General features: G+C 40.7%; 1 protein-coding gene across 40 annotated transcripts in view; it reads right to left on the bottom strand.

The window, feature by feature from the left end:
- Positions 1-298: 298 nt before the first annotated feature.
- Positions 299-16,160, bottom strand: part of ATP6AP1L (ATPase H+ transporting accessory protein 1 like) — a 58,123-nt gene continuing 42,261 nt past the window's right edge. For 17 of the 40 annotated variants that reach the window (XR_014838177.1, XR_014838176.1, XR_014838181.1 and 14 more), the window contains 3 exons: positions 15,588-16,105; positions 6,492-6,587; positions 299-4,307 (listed from right to left, as the gene is read on the bottom strand). Coding sequence is in view for 17 of the 40 variants with exons in the window: in XM_021084512.2 (XP_020940171.2) it covers positions 15,803-16,105 (303 nt within the window). In the remaining 23 variants the exon portion in view is untranslated. Of the gene's footprint in view, positions 4,308-6,491; positions 6,588-10,688; positions 16,106-16,160 lie in introns of those variants that run through there. The other 23 variants (XM_085013975.1, XM_021084512.2, XM_085013977.1 and 20 more) reach the window with 4 other exon arrangements.

The raw sequence follows: 16,160 nt of genomic DNA, 5'->3' as shown, positions 1-16,160 counted from the left end.
AACATTATAAAGAGTTCATGGCTCATGATGAAATAAGAAAATTAAGGAAAGTGCATTTTCATAAAGTTAAATAAATTCATTATGAAAGGCCAGTCCTTCATTATAAGATTATATCCTTCCTATAGTTCTCTGGATCTTCAACATATTATGTGGAACCATAGGAAATTGCCAATATTCAGCTATTTTTGACCTACAAAAATGGCAATTTCCTTGGTTTCAATCTAACATTAATGATGATGATTGGATAGAGGAGCTTGTAATGGCTTTGTGTGCAAAATATAGACCTGGTAACCATATGTCAGTACCAAGATTTATTTTTGAAAATCTTCTATTCCATAAAATCCATATTACTATAATTGCTACTACAGAGCGTCTCAATCAGCAGCCTTCCAGATTTTGACTACTGCAAAACAAAACAAAACAAAACAAAATTAAAAAAAAAAAGGAAGGAAGACAGACCCAGGTGATGAATAGAATGTTATGGACTAGTTTTATATGAAGGGGAGGCTGGAACTCCTGAGTCCTGGGACACCAGGAGCATCCTAAAGGCATATGAGACCCTGGGCTAAGAAAGACTTTCCAATCCCTGTCCCAGCCTCATTAGGAAAGGAAATTGCAGATCATTCTTACTTACATTCTTCCAGTGGAAGGATGCATAAGTTGATCCTCCAGTGGAAAACAAAGTAAAAATCTATTCATAACTTGGTATTTAGAAAAAAAAAAACAAAAAGAAAAAGAAGAAGCTCCAAAAAGTAAGACATGGTTCCTGTCAGTAGCAGAGATTAAGAAGATTGAGGCAGGAGTTCCTGCTGTGGCTCAGAGAGTTAAGAACCCGACATAGTCTCCGTGAGGATGCATATTCAATCCCTGGTCTTGCTCAGTGAGTTAAGGATACAGAGTTGCCACAAGCTACAGTGTAGGTCTTAGATGAGGCTCAGATTTGGTGGATCTGGTGTTGCTATAGCTGTGGCCTTGGTCTCAGATGCAGCTCTGATCTGACCCCTAGCCTGGAAATTTACATATTCCAAAGGTGCAGCCATAAAAAGGAAAGAGAAAAAAAGAAGAAGAAGAAGAAGACAAAGAAGAAGATTGATGCAGTCCTCTGGTTCTCACAAAAGATACATGTTCAACATCCAAAAAAAAGGGTATCTTTATTGGCCCTGCCAATCACTGCTCAAACGCAGCTGACTGGACTGCAGTGGACCAAACTGAAAGGTGAGCTAGGACGTCCTGAGGACTTGAGTCTGAGGCTGCTATTTTGGAATGGGCACAATGAAGCTACGTGCAAGCAGAGAACCAAAGAGAGCAAAAGTAAAGCAAAGATACATAAGTGATGAGAAATCTAATACCAAAGAGAAAGAGGTGGAAAAACAAGGCAGAGAAAGCAGATTTGGTTCTAGACTACATTCCAGTTCTAGAGACAGTTGCACATGAAGATTTAGGTGGGTCTTGGGATCCCAGATCCTTGGGATGGATGAGATATCCCTGAGACAATTTTTCTTACTTAAGCCAGTGTGGGGGAGTTTCTGAGTCTTGAAAACAAGCTCATTAAATTGTAAAGTGATTTATTTAGTGGGAGATGAAACTGGATTATAATCAGAACTGGCTAAGAGCAACATGACTATATTTTCTTCCTTTTATATCTCTTCTCTTCCATATATGGTTCATCTTTTGCTCTTTCATTCCTCTTATGTGGCAGGTGTGATTACTCAGAGATTGATGTAAATCATAATTTGGAAATGCTTCTAACCTTGATGACAAATCAGTAAGCTCTGGCTGCATAACAAACCGCTCCAAGACATAGAGGCTGAAAATAACCAATTTTTAGCCAAGATTTTGCAGGTGGGCAATTAGGCTGATTTCAGCCTGGCAGTTCTTCAGGTCTCAGTTAGGCTCACTAGACATTTGTGGTCAGCTTCTGGGTCAGCTTGGTGCTGGCTAGTCTAGGATGGCCTCTGCTCAGATGGCTTCTCTCTCTTCCAGGTGGTCTCTCATCCTCTAGCAGTCTTTGCCCCATGATTATTTACTTGGCAGCTGAGCAGGTTTCCAGGCGAACAGGTGTATGCTTAGGCTCCGAATCAATCCAGTATCACTGCTGCTGCATTTCATTGACTAAAACAAATCATCAGCATACCCCAGATTCAAATGCTGGAGACATATATCTCACCTCTTAAGGGAAGCAACTGCACAGTTAGATCACAAGGGATATAGATAAAGAGTGGGATATAAAAGTGGCCATTTTTGCAACGAGCCCACCACAGGTGGCCACCAGGGTTTGGGTAGAGTCTATTCACAAAAGAGATGTGGAATAGTGCTTAGTTCATCTCTGCTCTAAGATGCCAGGAGAAAAGCTATTTTCCATTTCTTGACTGGTTTCCTTCTGTAATATACAAAGTCTAGGACACAAAGGATCAAATCCAGGACACAGGCTCACAAAGCATAACTGTGGACTGGGATGGCTGCAAAAATGGAGATTAGAAGCTGGAAAAACAGAGGCAGCTGGTTTTAATAGTCTAAGAGAAGAGTCTATCCAAAGACTAGCATTGTAAACACTGTCAGGGTATGAGATGGTGCATTTTGACAACGGCAATTTAAAAGTATCTCTTTAACTATAAACTTCCAGTTATAAGATGAGTAATTTCTGGGGACCTAAGGTCTGTGTTTAGTATAACTAATAATACTGTATTATGTATTTGAAAATTGCTAGGTGATTGCCTCTTAAATGTTCTTGTCACAAAATATAGTAATTATGTGACATGATGGAGGAGTTAGCTAATGGTGGTGGTAATAATTTTGCAACATGTAAGTGTATCAAATCAACACTACAGTTTAAAATTAGAAAATGTTATATGTCAGATATAACTCAATAAAGCTGGAATAAAAAAAGAAAATCAAGAGTTCCTGATGTGGTACAACAGGATTGGCAGCATCTTGGGAATGCTAGGATGCAGTTTCAATCCCTGGCCTGGCACAGCAGGTTAAGGATCCAGCATTGTCACAGCCGCAGCTTAGGTTGCAACTGCGGCTTGGATCTGATCCCTGGCCTGGGAACTCCATATGCTGCAGGTGGCCAAAAAGACAATCAAAATATATTTTTAAAGTATCTCTTTGTACATTATTTCAATTCACATTCCTTGGCTAGAAAGATGGAAGTGCATCTTTCTTAACAATTTCTCCCATTCTTGCATGACTCATGTCTTTCCAGAGCCACTAACAAACTCTACTCATCCAGGCTATCAGTACCAAGGAGACCTGCCACAACAATTTTAGTGACCCGGAGGATGAAGCAGCAGAAAATGTCCTACTATCATGTCTAACAGAACCTGAGAGCAAAATAAACTAGACAAGATAAGAGATCTTAGATACTTCAATGAGCAGTGGGTCCCGAATAATACTCCAGACACGTTTGTACCTGAACAACAAAAACCTTTGAAAACATTATGATTTTCCCAATACAACAACAAGAAATACTAATGAACACTGGGAATAAGCAGGAAGGAGTAAGAAAAAGCCCTGTGCACAGACTGACATTTACCTGATGTGATGTGAGAGACTCCAAACTTCCTGGGATTAGTCTGCCACCATACTGAAATGTTCACTATTAAAGTAACCCTTTCTGTGGATTAGACACAGTCTGCAAGAAGCCACTATAAAAGCATAAATGTGTTTCAAATATATTTGAAAGCAGAAGTCATGGATTCGTTAACAATTTGTCATTTTTCTATCAGAGAGAAAAATTAAAATGAAGGCTTGATGAAAAATGTTGATGGGGCAAAGGGATAACTCAGAAGCAACCTCAGGTATCTAGGGGTTTACATAAGGACACAGGGCATGAAGGGGTGGAAGAAGCAGTCTTGCAATGACTCTGTCCTTTCAATAGTTTGCATGGAGCCAGTTGTGGAGAATGATGGAGAGTGGGAAGGGGAAGAGGAAGGCACAAGGAAGGAGAAGACTCTGCACCAACATTTGTCATTTCCTTTTGGGTCTGGTTTCACATCAGGATTTCCTGTTGCCATTGTGACAAATCACCACAAACTAAATGGTTCACAACAACACAAACTTATATAGTTCTGGAGGTCAGAAGTCCTCAAATCAAAGTGACAACAGGACCACTTTCCTTCTGGAGCCTCTAGAGAATTTATTTCCTTACCTTTTCCAATTCTAGAGGTCACCTGCATTCTTTGGTCCATGGTTCTTCCTGTATCACTCCAACCTCTACTGTTGTTACATCCACATCCCACTCTGATTGTATCGCTCCTGTCTCCCTCTTTTTCTAATAAGAACTTTTGCAGCTACATTGGGTCCACCTGGATTTTAAGAAGAAATATTTGGATAAACATCTTTAAATGGGCACTGAATGCAAAAAGTTTTGTGTCCCATTCCCACCAAAGCATGACTTCAACAAAGCAGGATTAATAGTTGAGTGAATAGGATGAGATGTTCTGTGGCTTTCAGTGAACTTCTCCATCAACTTCTACCACTGCCAAATGGACCCAAATAAAGTGGCAGGGATACAGGCATGAACTTAGCAAAATGGACTTCTGCTCACCAAGGCTTATCAGGCTATAGCCCGGCTAAGTACTCAAACTGCTAGCAGCAGAGACCAACACTGAGCCCCTAAAATGGTACCATTCTCTAGGGATAATTAGCCAGATACCTGATGGGGTTGATCACATTAGTCGCTCCTATCATGGAAGGAGCAGTACATTATTCTCACTAGATAAGCACTTACCATAGGCATGGATTTCTCTTCCTTGCCCACAATGCTTCTGACCCTATCTGTGAACTTACAGAATGCCTTATCTACCATCATGGTATTTCATAGCATTGCTTCCAGTCAAGCATTTCACAGCAAAAGAAGTGTAGCCAATGGGCCCATGCCCATGGAATTCACTGGTCTTCCCCTGTTGCCATCATCCTGAAGCAGTTAATTGACAGAACAACTGAATGGCTTTTTACAGACTCAGTTATAGTGCCAGGTGGGTGGTGGTACCTTTCAAAGCTGTGGCAACATGGACCAGGAGGTAGTAGATAACTTAGCAATAAATGTACCATCCTGTTTCTCCCTAACCCAGGATTCATGTATCTGAGAATCAAGCAATACAAGTAGGAAGAGCAGCTCTCAGTAACATCTCTAGTGATTCACTGACGAACATTTTTCTTTCCATCCTTGCAACTTTAGGCACAACTGATACAAAGGTCTTAGTTTCCAAGAAAGGAATGTTTTCACAAAGAGACAAAACAATGATTCTATTGAACTAGAAACTGAGACCATCACATAGCTTCTCTGGGGTCCTTACGCCTATGAACTGACTGAACAAAGAAAGGGGTTACTTTTGTGGTTCCCCATGGGGGCAATTTTGTCAGGAGGACATTTGCAATGTCTGGAGACATTTTTTGCTGTCGCAACTGCAGGAGAATATACTAGCACCTGGGAGGTAGAGGTCAAGGATGCTGCTAAACATCCTACATGGCAGAGGATAGGCCACTACAAGGAAGACTTAACCTACCCCAAAATGCCAATAGTATGGAAATCCTGGACTGTTCAAATGATCCTAGAAATTGAACCTCACTATCAAGGGGAAATTGGATTGCCATTACACAATGTGAGCAGAGAGGAACCTTGGGTACTTTTTTAGTATTCCCATGTTCTGTGATTAAAGGCAATGAAAAACTACAAGTCAATTCATGCAAAACTGCTAATGGTCCAGAATTTCAAGAATAAATGTTTATATTATCCCACCAGGCAAAGAACTCCAACTAGCAGAAGAAGGCAATTATAAACACCAGCTAGACCATGTGACTAAATGCAGAAATGAGAAGTATAGTAGTTGCATGTCTTCCTTATTCTGATGTGAACAATTCTCTGTGTGTGTATATGTATCTGTGTGTGTGTGTGTGTGTGTGTATATATATATACGTATATATGAAATTCTTTGTATATATACCTATGTATATGTATGTATGTGTGTGTGTATATATAGAAAATACTTTTATTTTCCTACTTCCAATTCCTGATCCTCTAACACAGTATGTGTGGATAGTTGTTAACCGTTAGGTTACAGGATAACAAAGAGGGAGTTATAATAACTTATAAGAAGAATGAACATGACCAAAAACACAAAAGGAAATAAGCCTCCACTTAGGGGGAAATGGTTGTACACAAGGGTAGTTGTATCAGGTTAAGCAGAAGTATAGTTGTTACTGTATCTATTTTTAAAATAATTATAGTTTACAGAGATGTATGGGAGTGCTAAGTTGACCAGACTGTGGTGGTTTTATAATCCATCACTACAGCTAGGCTGAACCATGTTTTCTAGAATTCACTTCTCTGTATGTTTTTGATTAAGATGGACCATATCTGAGAGCCTATTTTTTGCAGGAGATTTAGAAAGTAGAAGTGAAGCAGCAGCCATTTGTTCTTAACCTCCAAAAAGCAGAGTCAGGTGCATTTGAAGCTCAGGTACATTATCATTTATTTGCTGGTTTACCTTGTTGGCACACGACAGCACCCAGGTCTGGAGCTTCTCCACTTTTTCCTGGAATCCTCCCTCAGTATCTTCAATTCATGGAACATTTATTTAGTTCTGTAACAAAGGGAACTATTTTATCAATGATGGAGGCAGTGAAAACTGACACAGGTTTCATTCTCATGATCCCAGCTCCTCTTCATGGATTCTAGCTTGTCCTTGCTCTCCCCCACTTTACATCCATTTTTGCTTCCCAGTTGTTTGCTATGCAGACTTCAAGTTTTAGCATCTGACAGTAAGACAAGAGGCCAGTCCACGGAGACTATTTATCCAGTATCCACAGTTGTGTATAAAGTCAAATCTCTGTGAAAATCTCTCTCCTTCAAATCCCTCTCTCTCTCTCTCTCTCTCTCTCTCTCACACACACACACACACACACACACACACACACATTTATACAGGTCTCTTCCATGGCTCTGGAAGAGTCCCTAGTATTATGTGCTCATGATAATATGTTTTGGGAAAAGCTGTAAAAATAAACTATTTCAAACTCAGTCTAATTTTAAAATTTTTAATTATTTTTTTCCTTTTTTTGGTCGTTTCTTTTTTTTATTTTTTAGGTCCGCACCCATGGCATATGGAGGTTTCCAGACTAGGGGTCTAATCAGAGCTACAGCTGCTGGCCTACGTCACAGCCACAGCAATGCCAGATCCTTAACCCACTGAGCAAGGCCAGGGATTGAACCCACAATCTCATGGTTCCTGGTTGGATTCACTTCCACTGCACTACGATGGGAACTCCTGTTTTCTCTTTCTAAATAGATGATCACCTTCATGCCTAATTTATATTTATAATTTTATATTCATTTTCTTAAAGAGGGTCTTCTAAACAGTGGTTCAAAATCGGCATCTGTACCTGCAGAGGTCTCCCTGCATTTGAAGTCAGTTCAGAGTTGACCTTCCTGAAAATACGTCAGAAAACCCTTTTGCAGCTGCAGGATGAAATAAATGCTGACTGCAAACAAATGGAGAAGGTTGGTGAGTCCTGACTTCTGACCACAAGACATTTAAACATGAAGCGAATTGACTGCAGTTTGCATTAAGGAAACTGTAAGAAGGAGGGCTGTACTGGAAAATCAGGTTCAGTCTTGAAACATGCACTTCCTCAACAAGAAGAGGAATGGAATCAAGGGCACAGGAGATGCAGAGAGGAGGCCTAATTAAGGTTAGAACATTTGTCCAAATCTCCACAAATATAATCTCCTGGACCTTGGATCCTCCCAAAAAGCAGAATGATTTGTAACACATAAAGAGATTTTCAGATATCACTGGAATGATTCATCAAAGAAGGAAAAAGAATACGCCTTGTTTAGGGGAAGAATTTGAGACTACTGGATAGGTTTCTAAATCCAACGCCTCATGTAAATGTGACAACAAACTCTCAAGGTCAGAGATGAGTTTTGCTCAGAATGATGCCACTGCTGGATAAAAATGAATGTTGTGGGAAACACTTTATCACTGTAATAGAGTTGAAAATAAAATCTAGCTTCTTAAAAAATGTGATAGTATAACACTCTATAGTTAAATATTACCGTCATGACGTAGTGATTAACGAATCTGATTAGGAACCATGAGGTTACAGGTTCGATCCCTGGCCTTGCTCAGTGGGTTAAGGATCCGGCGTTGCCGTGAGCTGTGGTGTAGGTCACAGACACGCCTCGGATCCTGTGTTGCTGTGGCTCTGGTGTAGGGCGGCGGCTACAGCTCCAATTAGACCCCTAGCCTGGGAACCTCCATGTGCTTTGGGAGCGGCCCTAGAAAAGGCAAAAAGACCAAAAAAAAAAAAAGGACAAAAAGATTCTTGGCTTCATATTTATTTTTAAGCTTTTCCATGATAATTTTTGAAGAGCTAGTATGCATCTTTTAAGACCTAACCAAATAGATTTTTAAAACATCTTTTAAGTTTTTAAACATTCCATTGATCTTTCATATGTAACATGATGGATGGATAAAGGAGAAAGAGATGGCTCCATAGACAAAGAGCTGTTATTTTAAATCTGACTGTAGTCTGACCTGGATGGATTAAAAAGAAATAATTCTGAAGAGGAAGAAAGGCTCTTTTCTTTAAGATCAACACCATAAATTATTTCCTAACTTTCAGTAAAAGTCTGTGACATTCGTGTCGATGTCAGACAGCAACTCTGAGAACTGAGGAGTGAGAAGGTGAGGCCACCAGAGGTGGTTTGAAAATCAACAGAGGCAGGAAATCAGAACTAAAAGAAACAAGAAGAACATAAATCACTACTGTTCCTGCCACCAATCCACCCTCCTGTTGAATTCTCAGGTGTCACGGGGAACAGACATACTTCTCACATTAAGGGGATTCAAACCACTTGACCAGGAGAGCAAACTAAAGTATGACTCCAGAGGATTTGGGGACATCCAGGGGGCCACTGTCAGGGTTACATGTTATAAAATAATAACCATTAGAACAACTAAATTTGACTACCATCATTTGTCCTATTTTTCCTTTATAAAATATCAGAAGGTCCAAACCACCTTTTAAATTCCATTTATTCGGAACTAGAGGGTTTTGCTCTAGCGCCATTTGGTTCTTTTAAAATGTTGTTGAACTCATCTCAGCAACTGAAAATATCATATAGTAAACACTGCAAGTTCTATCATAGAGAAAGAAATCTGAAATACATAAACTATCCCAAAGAGTCATGGAAAAACTCGATCTGTTCACTTTATTATCTTTTTATTATGGTGTGAAGGCATGAAAAGCATAAGCAATGGACACAGGCAGGATGGACAGCCATTCAGTATTCTCCCCAGGTTATGTCCCGTCTACGTGCCTCCACTGAAGAAGGGAAGTGGCTTCTCCACCCTGTTCCCTAGAAGGAAATCTGTAACACTAAGGTTTCTCTGAGGACCTTGTTCCACTCATTTTCTCCCCTCTGGAATATTTTTAACCTTTTTCTATACACTGGTTCCTCCTAGCCTGAGGGCTTCCAACTGCAGAAGCCATCACCTTGGTAGGATCCCCAAAGTGGCTTCTTAGCAATGATTGTTTTGTAATAACTTATTTGCATAAATGAGAGACTATCCGAGGGCTGCCTTATAACACCACACCCACATCCCAATATGTTTTGAGTAAGAAGGCCTCAGTTTGTTACCTGGGAATTATCTGCAACCTGAAGCTGCCTATTTTAGCTACCCATGGAGCTTCATGTGGCAGGGATCTATCTTAAAAGACTACCAGGCTGTAGGGCCCTAAAAATTGGGACACAGAATGACAATACGTGGGCATGTCTATAGGAGTATATGACACATGTGAACATCATTGTTCACAATGTCACAGCAGGGGAAAAAAAAATACACAACCTCAGAAGGGCTGCCTTACCCTAGAGCATCTTATTGGTTGTTTTAAATTCTTTCTAAAAAAGCCTACTAGATATAAAACAAAGTAACAAATTTTAATTTGTCCAAATCTCTGTGCAAGTCTGATTCTCAACAGGAAGTAGGCACCCTAGGCACCCCCAAATAGGATAACCTAAGGAGAGTTTATTTACAAAGGTCCCAGTAGGGCACAGGAGACCCACAAGGGACATGCAGTAACCTGAGGCTGTCACCGGAGCTGTTACCATCTCTGAGCCCAAAGGGACAAGGGAATAAGAAATTACTAAGAGCCAGGAGAGAGTCGAGTGTAGGAGGCCATCTTAAAAGAAGCAGGAACCTTCAGAGAAGGGATACACCCAGTCCAAGGCACTCCCTCTGGGAAAACACTCTGGGAATAAATCCTCTGAGCTAATGCTGGTCTCTTTTTTTCCATGGAGTATGATGTTCATCAGTGACCTCCTATGGACCAAATCCTAAGAATAAACATTTCTTAGTTCTTTTCTGACTTGGTATCTCTCCAGCATTTGACATAATTGACTATTTCCCTCACCCTGAAAATCTTTTTTCCTTTGATTTCTGAGACACTATTCTTTTCTTGGTTTGTCTTTTCTCTCTCTTGCTTCTAGTCCAGCTTCTTTACAGACTTCTCTTGCTCATCCCACTCCATAAATAACGGCATTGCCTAGAGATCTACTGTCAAACCGCCTTTCTCCTTGATCGATTTCATTCCTTTCTCCATCACCACTACCAAGTTTTCAACTTTCTCCCTCTGGCCTTTACTGCTTGTCTTTCCAGAGAAGCAGATCCTGCGAAGGATTTGAATACAAGCAATTTATTTTGAAGGTGATGCCAGGAAACATTATTAGGGGAGTAAGGAAGGAAGACAGGGCAAAAGAGAGAGTTAATGAAGTGAACATTATACAGTGAAGATGCCTCAACAGGCAAACGAGTCTTACTGAGGAGCTCCAGGAAATGGTATAAAACACACCCCAAAATTATTTGAATCAAGGGGAAAATGCGCTGTGGTATTTACACACAACTCCTGAGAGTTACTGCAGGAAGGCCACTCCCAGTGCGTATTAGTTCCTTAGCACGTCCAACCTGCCAGGAACACAGGTAGAGCAGCCTCTGAGGGCCGTTCTTGGCAAAGAAGAGATGGGCCAATATGCACGGAAACGGTCAGGTCCAAAGAAAGTGGGTGGACACTGACAGCATCTGCTACATTTCCAAATTTCTATTTCTAGTCCAGATCTCTTCCTTTGCCCCATATTCATACATCCAACCACGTACTTGGACCTCTCCTACAGGAAGTGCCTGCAGGAATCTCCCCTCTCCCAAACCCACTCTTACCCTCACCTGTTTTTCCCTGATGGCAGACACCAGCACCCAAAATAAGACATCTGCCAGTCATTTGCGACTTGCCAATTGGTTGCTCTTTCTTATTGAACCAACCTCTGAATCATCCCAAATCCTCTCAAGGTCTCCATTATCTCCAGTCAATATTCTAAGTCTACAGTTGAGCACAATGGTTCGCTCTCTTCATTTCCAGCTGCATCTTTCTCATTCCTCCGAATACACTGCATGTGCCTACCCACACACACAATTCTTCACACCTAACAAAGCCCAGTCTTTGCATATGTGTTTCATTCTGCCATATGTCTTTCTCAACATTACCTGTCTGCTCAACTCCTGCTCATGTTCTTTGCTGTATTTTCCCAGACTTTCCAGGAAGACAGACATCTCTTTAGGTTATGCTCCTGCAGCACTAACAATTAAAGGACAATAATCACATACCTATTGGGTTACCAATAAAAGTATCCATGGGAATAGTATAAGTTATTTACCTAAATATCAGAACATACCAGAAGTGATGCAAAAAGACAGATAACTGATGGATGAGCATAAAATTGTTCGTTATAATGCTCAACATTAGATAGGAAGACCAAAGACCCTCTTTTAAGAGGTCTCTTCTTCAGTCAAGAGTGCTCTTCTGGAGTCACAAACAGACTCAGCTCCATGAGTCCACTGTGATGGCTCAAGAAAGGTCTTTTTACACCAGAACTGGATGATGATGATGATGATTTAGATGAACAAGTATTTCAGAGGACTGCCTAGCCACATCTATCATAGAACACTTTACCATTAATAATCTAATCTAATTAACACTCTTCCCTTTCTTCCCCTTAAGGTTCCTGTGCTGTTATTTCACCCCTGATACTCCAGGATCCCAGCATCTCAAATGAGACCAAGTTCTCCAGTTCAAGAATAGCATCTCTTATCTTCATCCATAGCCTAACAGAGGACAGTCAGTAGAGCACTTTTCAAAAATTCTAATACTGTATCCCCAATGTATATCTATGACAAAAGAAGTGTCTTCTGGTCCTTCACAGAGGAACAGTTATGAGGATGGAGAACAGGTCATTAATGATATGTAAATTTTAATATCTCAATTTTCTAAGTTTAAATTTTTTTTTTCTATAGTATACTAAGAAATTTCTGGCCTATTTCATTTGTGTTTCTCACTGTTAATTTCACAGTGTAAGCAATCAACTGAGAAAACTGTTAGAAACACTCCTGGCTGCTCAAACCAGCACAACTCATCCAAAATCTGGTAAGAGAACGTATCTCAAGGGATTGAGCCCGATGTGAAATTATACACCTCACTCTCTAGAACCCATTTACACAGATATTCCCCAAGTCTTATGCTGCATAAATTAGCAAAACCTTGAATTTTATTCTCCCATATTTGATTTTGATGCTAGAATATGACTCTGTCTGTCCAGAGGCATATAACTGTCTCTGGTGAGATCATCACAGGACCATCAAGAAAGGCAAGGATGGTTTCATCTCAGAGAGGATGCTGCTGCTAGCAAGAAGAGCTTAATGGAGTTTAGGAATTCGATTCTTTAAGTTGTCTAAATTCTCCCCAAAGTTACCATTCCTACTTCAAGGTTCTTCTCTTTTGAAATCAATGTTCTCATGTACATATACAAGACCTGGCAAGGCTGTGAATTCCACCTGTAATACAGTTTACCAATTTGCAGATCAGACCTATGTCTGATTTTCAATGATGTCAGCCCATTGTCAAGCAGTAAGATTCTTGTAGATCAGTTATAAAAACTCCCTGGGGGAGTTTCCTTATGGCTCAGTGGGTTAAGAATCTAGCATTGTCACTGCTACAGCTCGGGTCACTGCTATGGTGCAGGTTTGATCCCTGGCTGGGGAATTTCCACATGCCTTAGGTGTGGCAAAAAAAAAAAAAAAAAAAAAAAAAAAGCCTCTCTGGATTTTTTTTTTTAACACCATGCCTTGATCTGTGAATTTAAACTCTTGAGTCATTGTTTTCTTTCTGTAAGCCCTCCAGCACAGAGAGAAAGAGCTAGCCTACCTTACAGGGTATGCAGTATTACCCTTACATAAGGATCACCATAGGTAAGGATGTATTCCAGTGATCACCATACGTAAGGATATATTCCAATTTGCCTGGCACCATCTTGTTTATGTCTGTTCTCTTAGAATTGTTACTGACACTCGCTTTCACTTTCAAAAGTGTCCCAGCTTGAACAATAGGTTTTGTTGGCCCTTCATGTACTTAGAGGCTATCACATCAGCCTGCCATTTATACCACCAATGGACACTCAAAGCAACCACAGTGAAAATTTCTTTACGGAATGGCATGGCCTATCAGTTTCCCATCCTCTACTGCTAACAAAGTCCTCTTCTGGTTTTAAGCTAAAGAGAGGCAGATAATTAGTCCTAGCCCCCCATTTTCGTGAGGTTGCATTCCCTGCAATCATCTTTGGTAGAAATAAGTACATAAATTAAGATTCTTAGCTGCAGGCCACAGAATCTACTCCAGGAGTTCTCGATATGGCTCAGTGGGTTAAGAACCCAACATAGTGTCCATGAGGATGTGGGTTCAATCCTTGGCCTTACTCAGTGGGTTAAGGATCTGCTGTTGCCACAAGCTGAGGCATAGGTCATGGATGCAGCTCGGATCTGGTACTGTTGTGGCTGTAGTGCAGGCTCCAGCTACAGCTCTGATGTGACCCTTAGCCCAGAAACTTCCATATAAGGAGGCAGGTGTGGCCCCAAAATGAAAAAAAAAAAAAAATCTACTCCAGCTAGTAAAAGTGAAAGGATGTAAATTAACTATAGACTATAGTTCAATTTTTTTAAAAATTGAAAGGAATTCACTATGGAATATTAGGAGTTTACAGAATTCTGGGAGGGCTGAACCAAACCTATATTCAAAGCCAATAATAATGCAGTCAAAAGAAATGTCCAGGGAGTTCCTGCGATGGTGCAGCAGAAACGAATCCAACTAGTATCCATGAGGATGTGAGTTTGATCCCTGGCTTTGCTCAGTGGGCTGGGGATCCCGTGTTGCTGAGGCTGTGGTGTAGCCCTGGCAGGTATAGCTCTGATTTGACCCCTAGCCTGGGAACTTACACATGACATGGGTGCAGCCCTAAAAAGAAAAAAAAATGGCCAACATGACACATTTTTATCAGAAATTCCACAGTCATTAACATTCATAATTGGCATCAAAGATGAGACTAGACTATAGATCAGTCACCACAGCTGCTCAAGAGGATCCAATTTCTCTGCACATGAACCCCTACACCACATCATTCTCAACTACTTTCTAAGTTTTGTATAGAGTATCTTAGAAGAACCTAGGTCATCTGTGAAACCCTAGTTAGGGAACTACAGTGTAGTTTTTACAAATAAGATTTCTTTAACATGGAAGGCATAGTAGAAAAGCTTTGGTGAGGAAGCAGCGTGAGCCATTCTTAGGTAGCTACCAAGAACTGAAAGGATTATTGGGAAATCCACATGGATGAAAATGGTTATATGAATATCAGTGGTGGCTCCACATTTTTTTTTTTTTTTTGGTCTTTTGTCTTTTTAGGGCCGCACCCGAGGCACATGGAGTTTTCCAGGCTGGCCTAAGCCACAGCCACAGCAATGCCAGATACGAGCCTTGCCTGCAACCTACACCGCAGCTCACAACAATGCTGGATTCTTAACCCACTGAGCAAGGCCAGAGATTGAACCCAAAACCCCATCATTCCTAGTTGGATTCATTTCCGCCGCACCATGATGGGAACTTCCCAGAATTTCTATTAATGAAGAATTTAGGGGACACTAACTCATTGGAAAGGGGGTAGAGCTGTTTGCACACTGTTTTTACTTAGCTTAGTTGTTTATTTCAAGTCCTAGGGGGGCTGATAAGGTCTAAATGAGGCAAGCCTTGGCACCAAAAACCAAATTAGAATCGTAAGAGACTGCCAAGACTAGTATCACTCCTTCAGAGACTGAACTCAGCTGTCTCCAAACAGCAAAGTAAATGATAAGAATGCCCTTGAATAAGCGTTCCACCATATTGACAGGAGTCTTCCCTAAACAGTTCAGTGAAAGAGAAAAAAAAAAAAAAAAAGACTATTTTTAAAAACAAAATTGGGGCATAACTTCTGAGAAATGCAAATTATGCTACAAAATATTTTAAATTCTGAACTTTCAGATAACCTTGTATTTATTATTTCTATATTTATCATATTCAAACTGGCAGAGGCAAGGAGGACCAAATGTGTTTTCCCTTCTCTATGATGCATTGTTCTTTTTTTTTTTTTTTTTTTGAAAGGGGGAGTCTCCCTAACTTGAAATATTCTTTTACTTTCAAGGCAGCTTTGAGGCATCAATCATATTTACCTCTGCAGGATTCCTGAAACACCTTTTTCATTGCTCCAAGTCTATCTAGGAAGGCCAATGGATGCTCCAAAATGTATTATTTGCATGTATTTCCTTTAAAGTAAAAATCAAGCCTCTTGGCAGAAAAACTTCCCTCACAAGTCAAACAGCATAGAATATGAACAACTGCTTTTAGAGCCTATTGTGGACTCCTTGGGGGAGAGAGACCTGGGCTATTAAACATAAATTTTGCAGATCTGTTGGCTTCTCAGTTCATAGCATTCAACTCCTTGGCTCCTCAGCAGCTCCTTCTCATCTGCTGCATCTCCAGCTTTCAAATGGGGGAAGTGGGCTGGAGAGGCAATGAAATCGTAGTGCCGGTCCAGATATCGCAGGTAGGTGAGCATATGCAGGGCGTACGCCAACACCAGCAGCAGGATCAGAGACATTGCCAGGCCGATCAGGATGGCTGGCGAGAAGGAGGAGGCACAGTCTCGGGCCTTGGCAAACTGTCCCCCCTTAATAGTAAAGGCTTGGATCTGTCAGGAGAAAGAAAAGAGCTGGAGTGACTGATTCTTTTCTCCTAAGATCTAC

The sequence above is a fragment of the Sus scrofa genome, chromosome 2, assembly GCF_054392235.1.
Source record: "Sus scrofa isolate SSC_HxYL_T2T_F1_AM1 chromosome 2, Sscrofa_HxYL_maternal_Yorkshire_Landrace_v2.0, whole genome shotgun sequence".
NCBI classification, from domain to species: domain Eukaryota; kingdom Metazoa; phylum Chordata; class Mammalia; order Artiodactyla; family Suidae; genus Sus; species Sus scrofa.
This window is presented reverse-complemented; position numbering and strand designations above follow the sequence as displayed.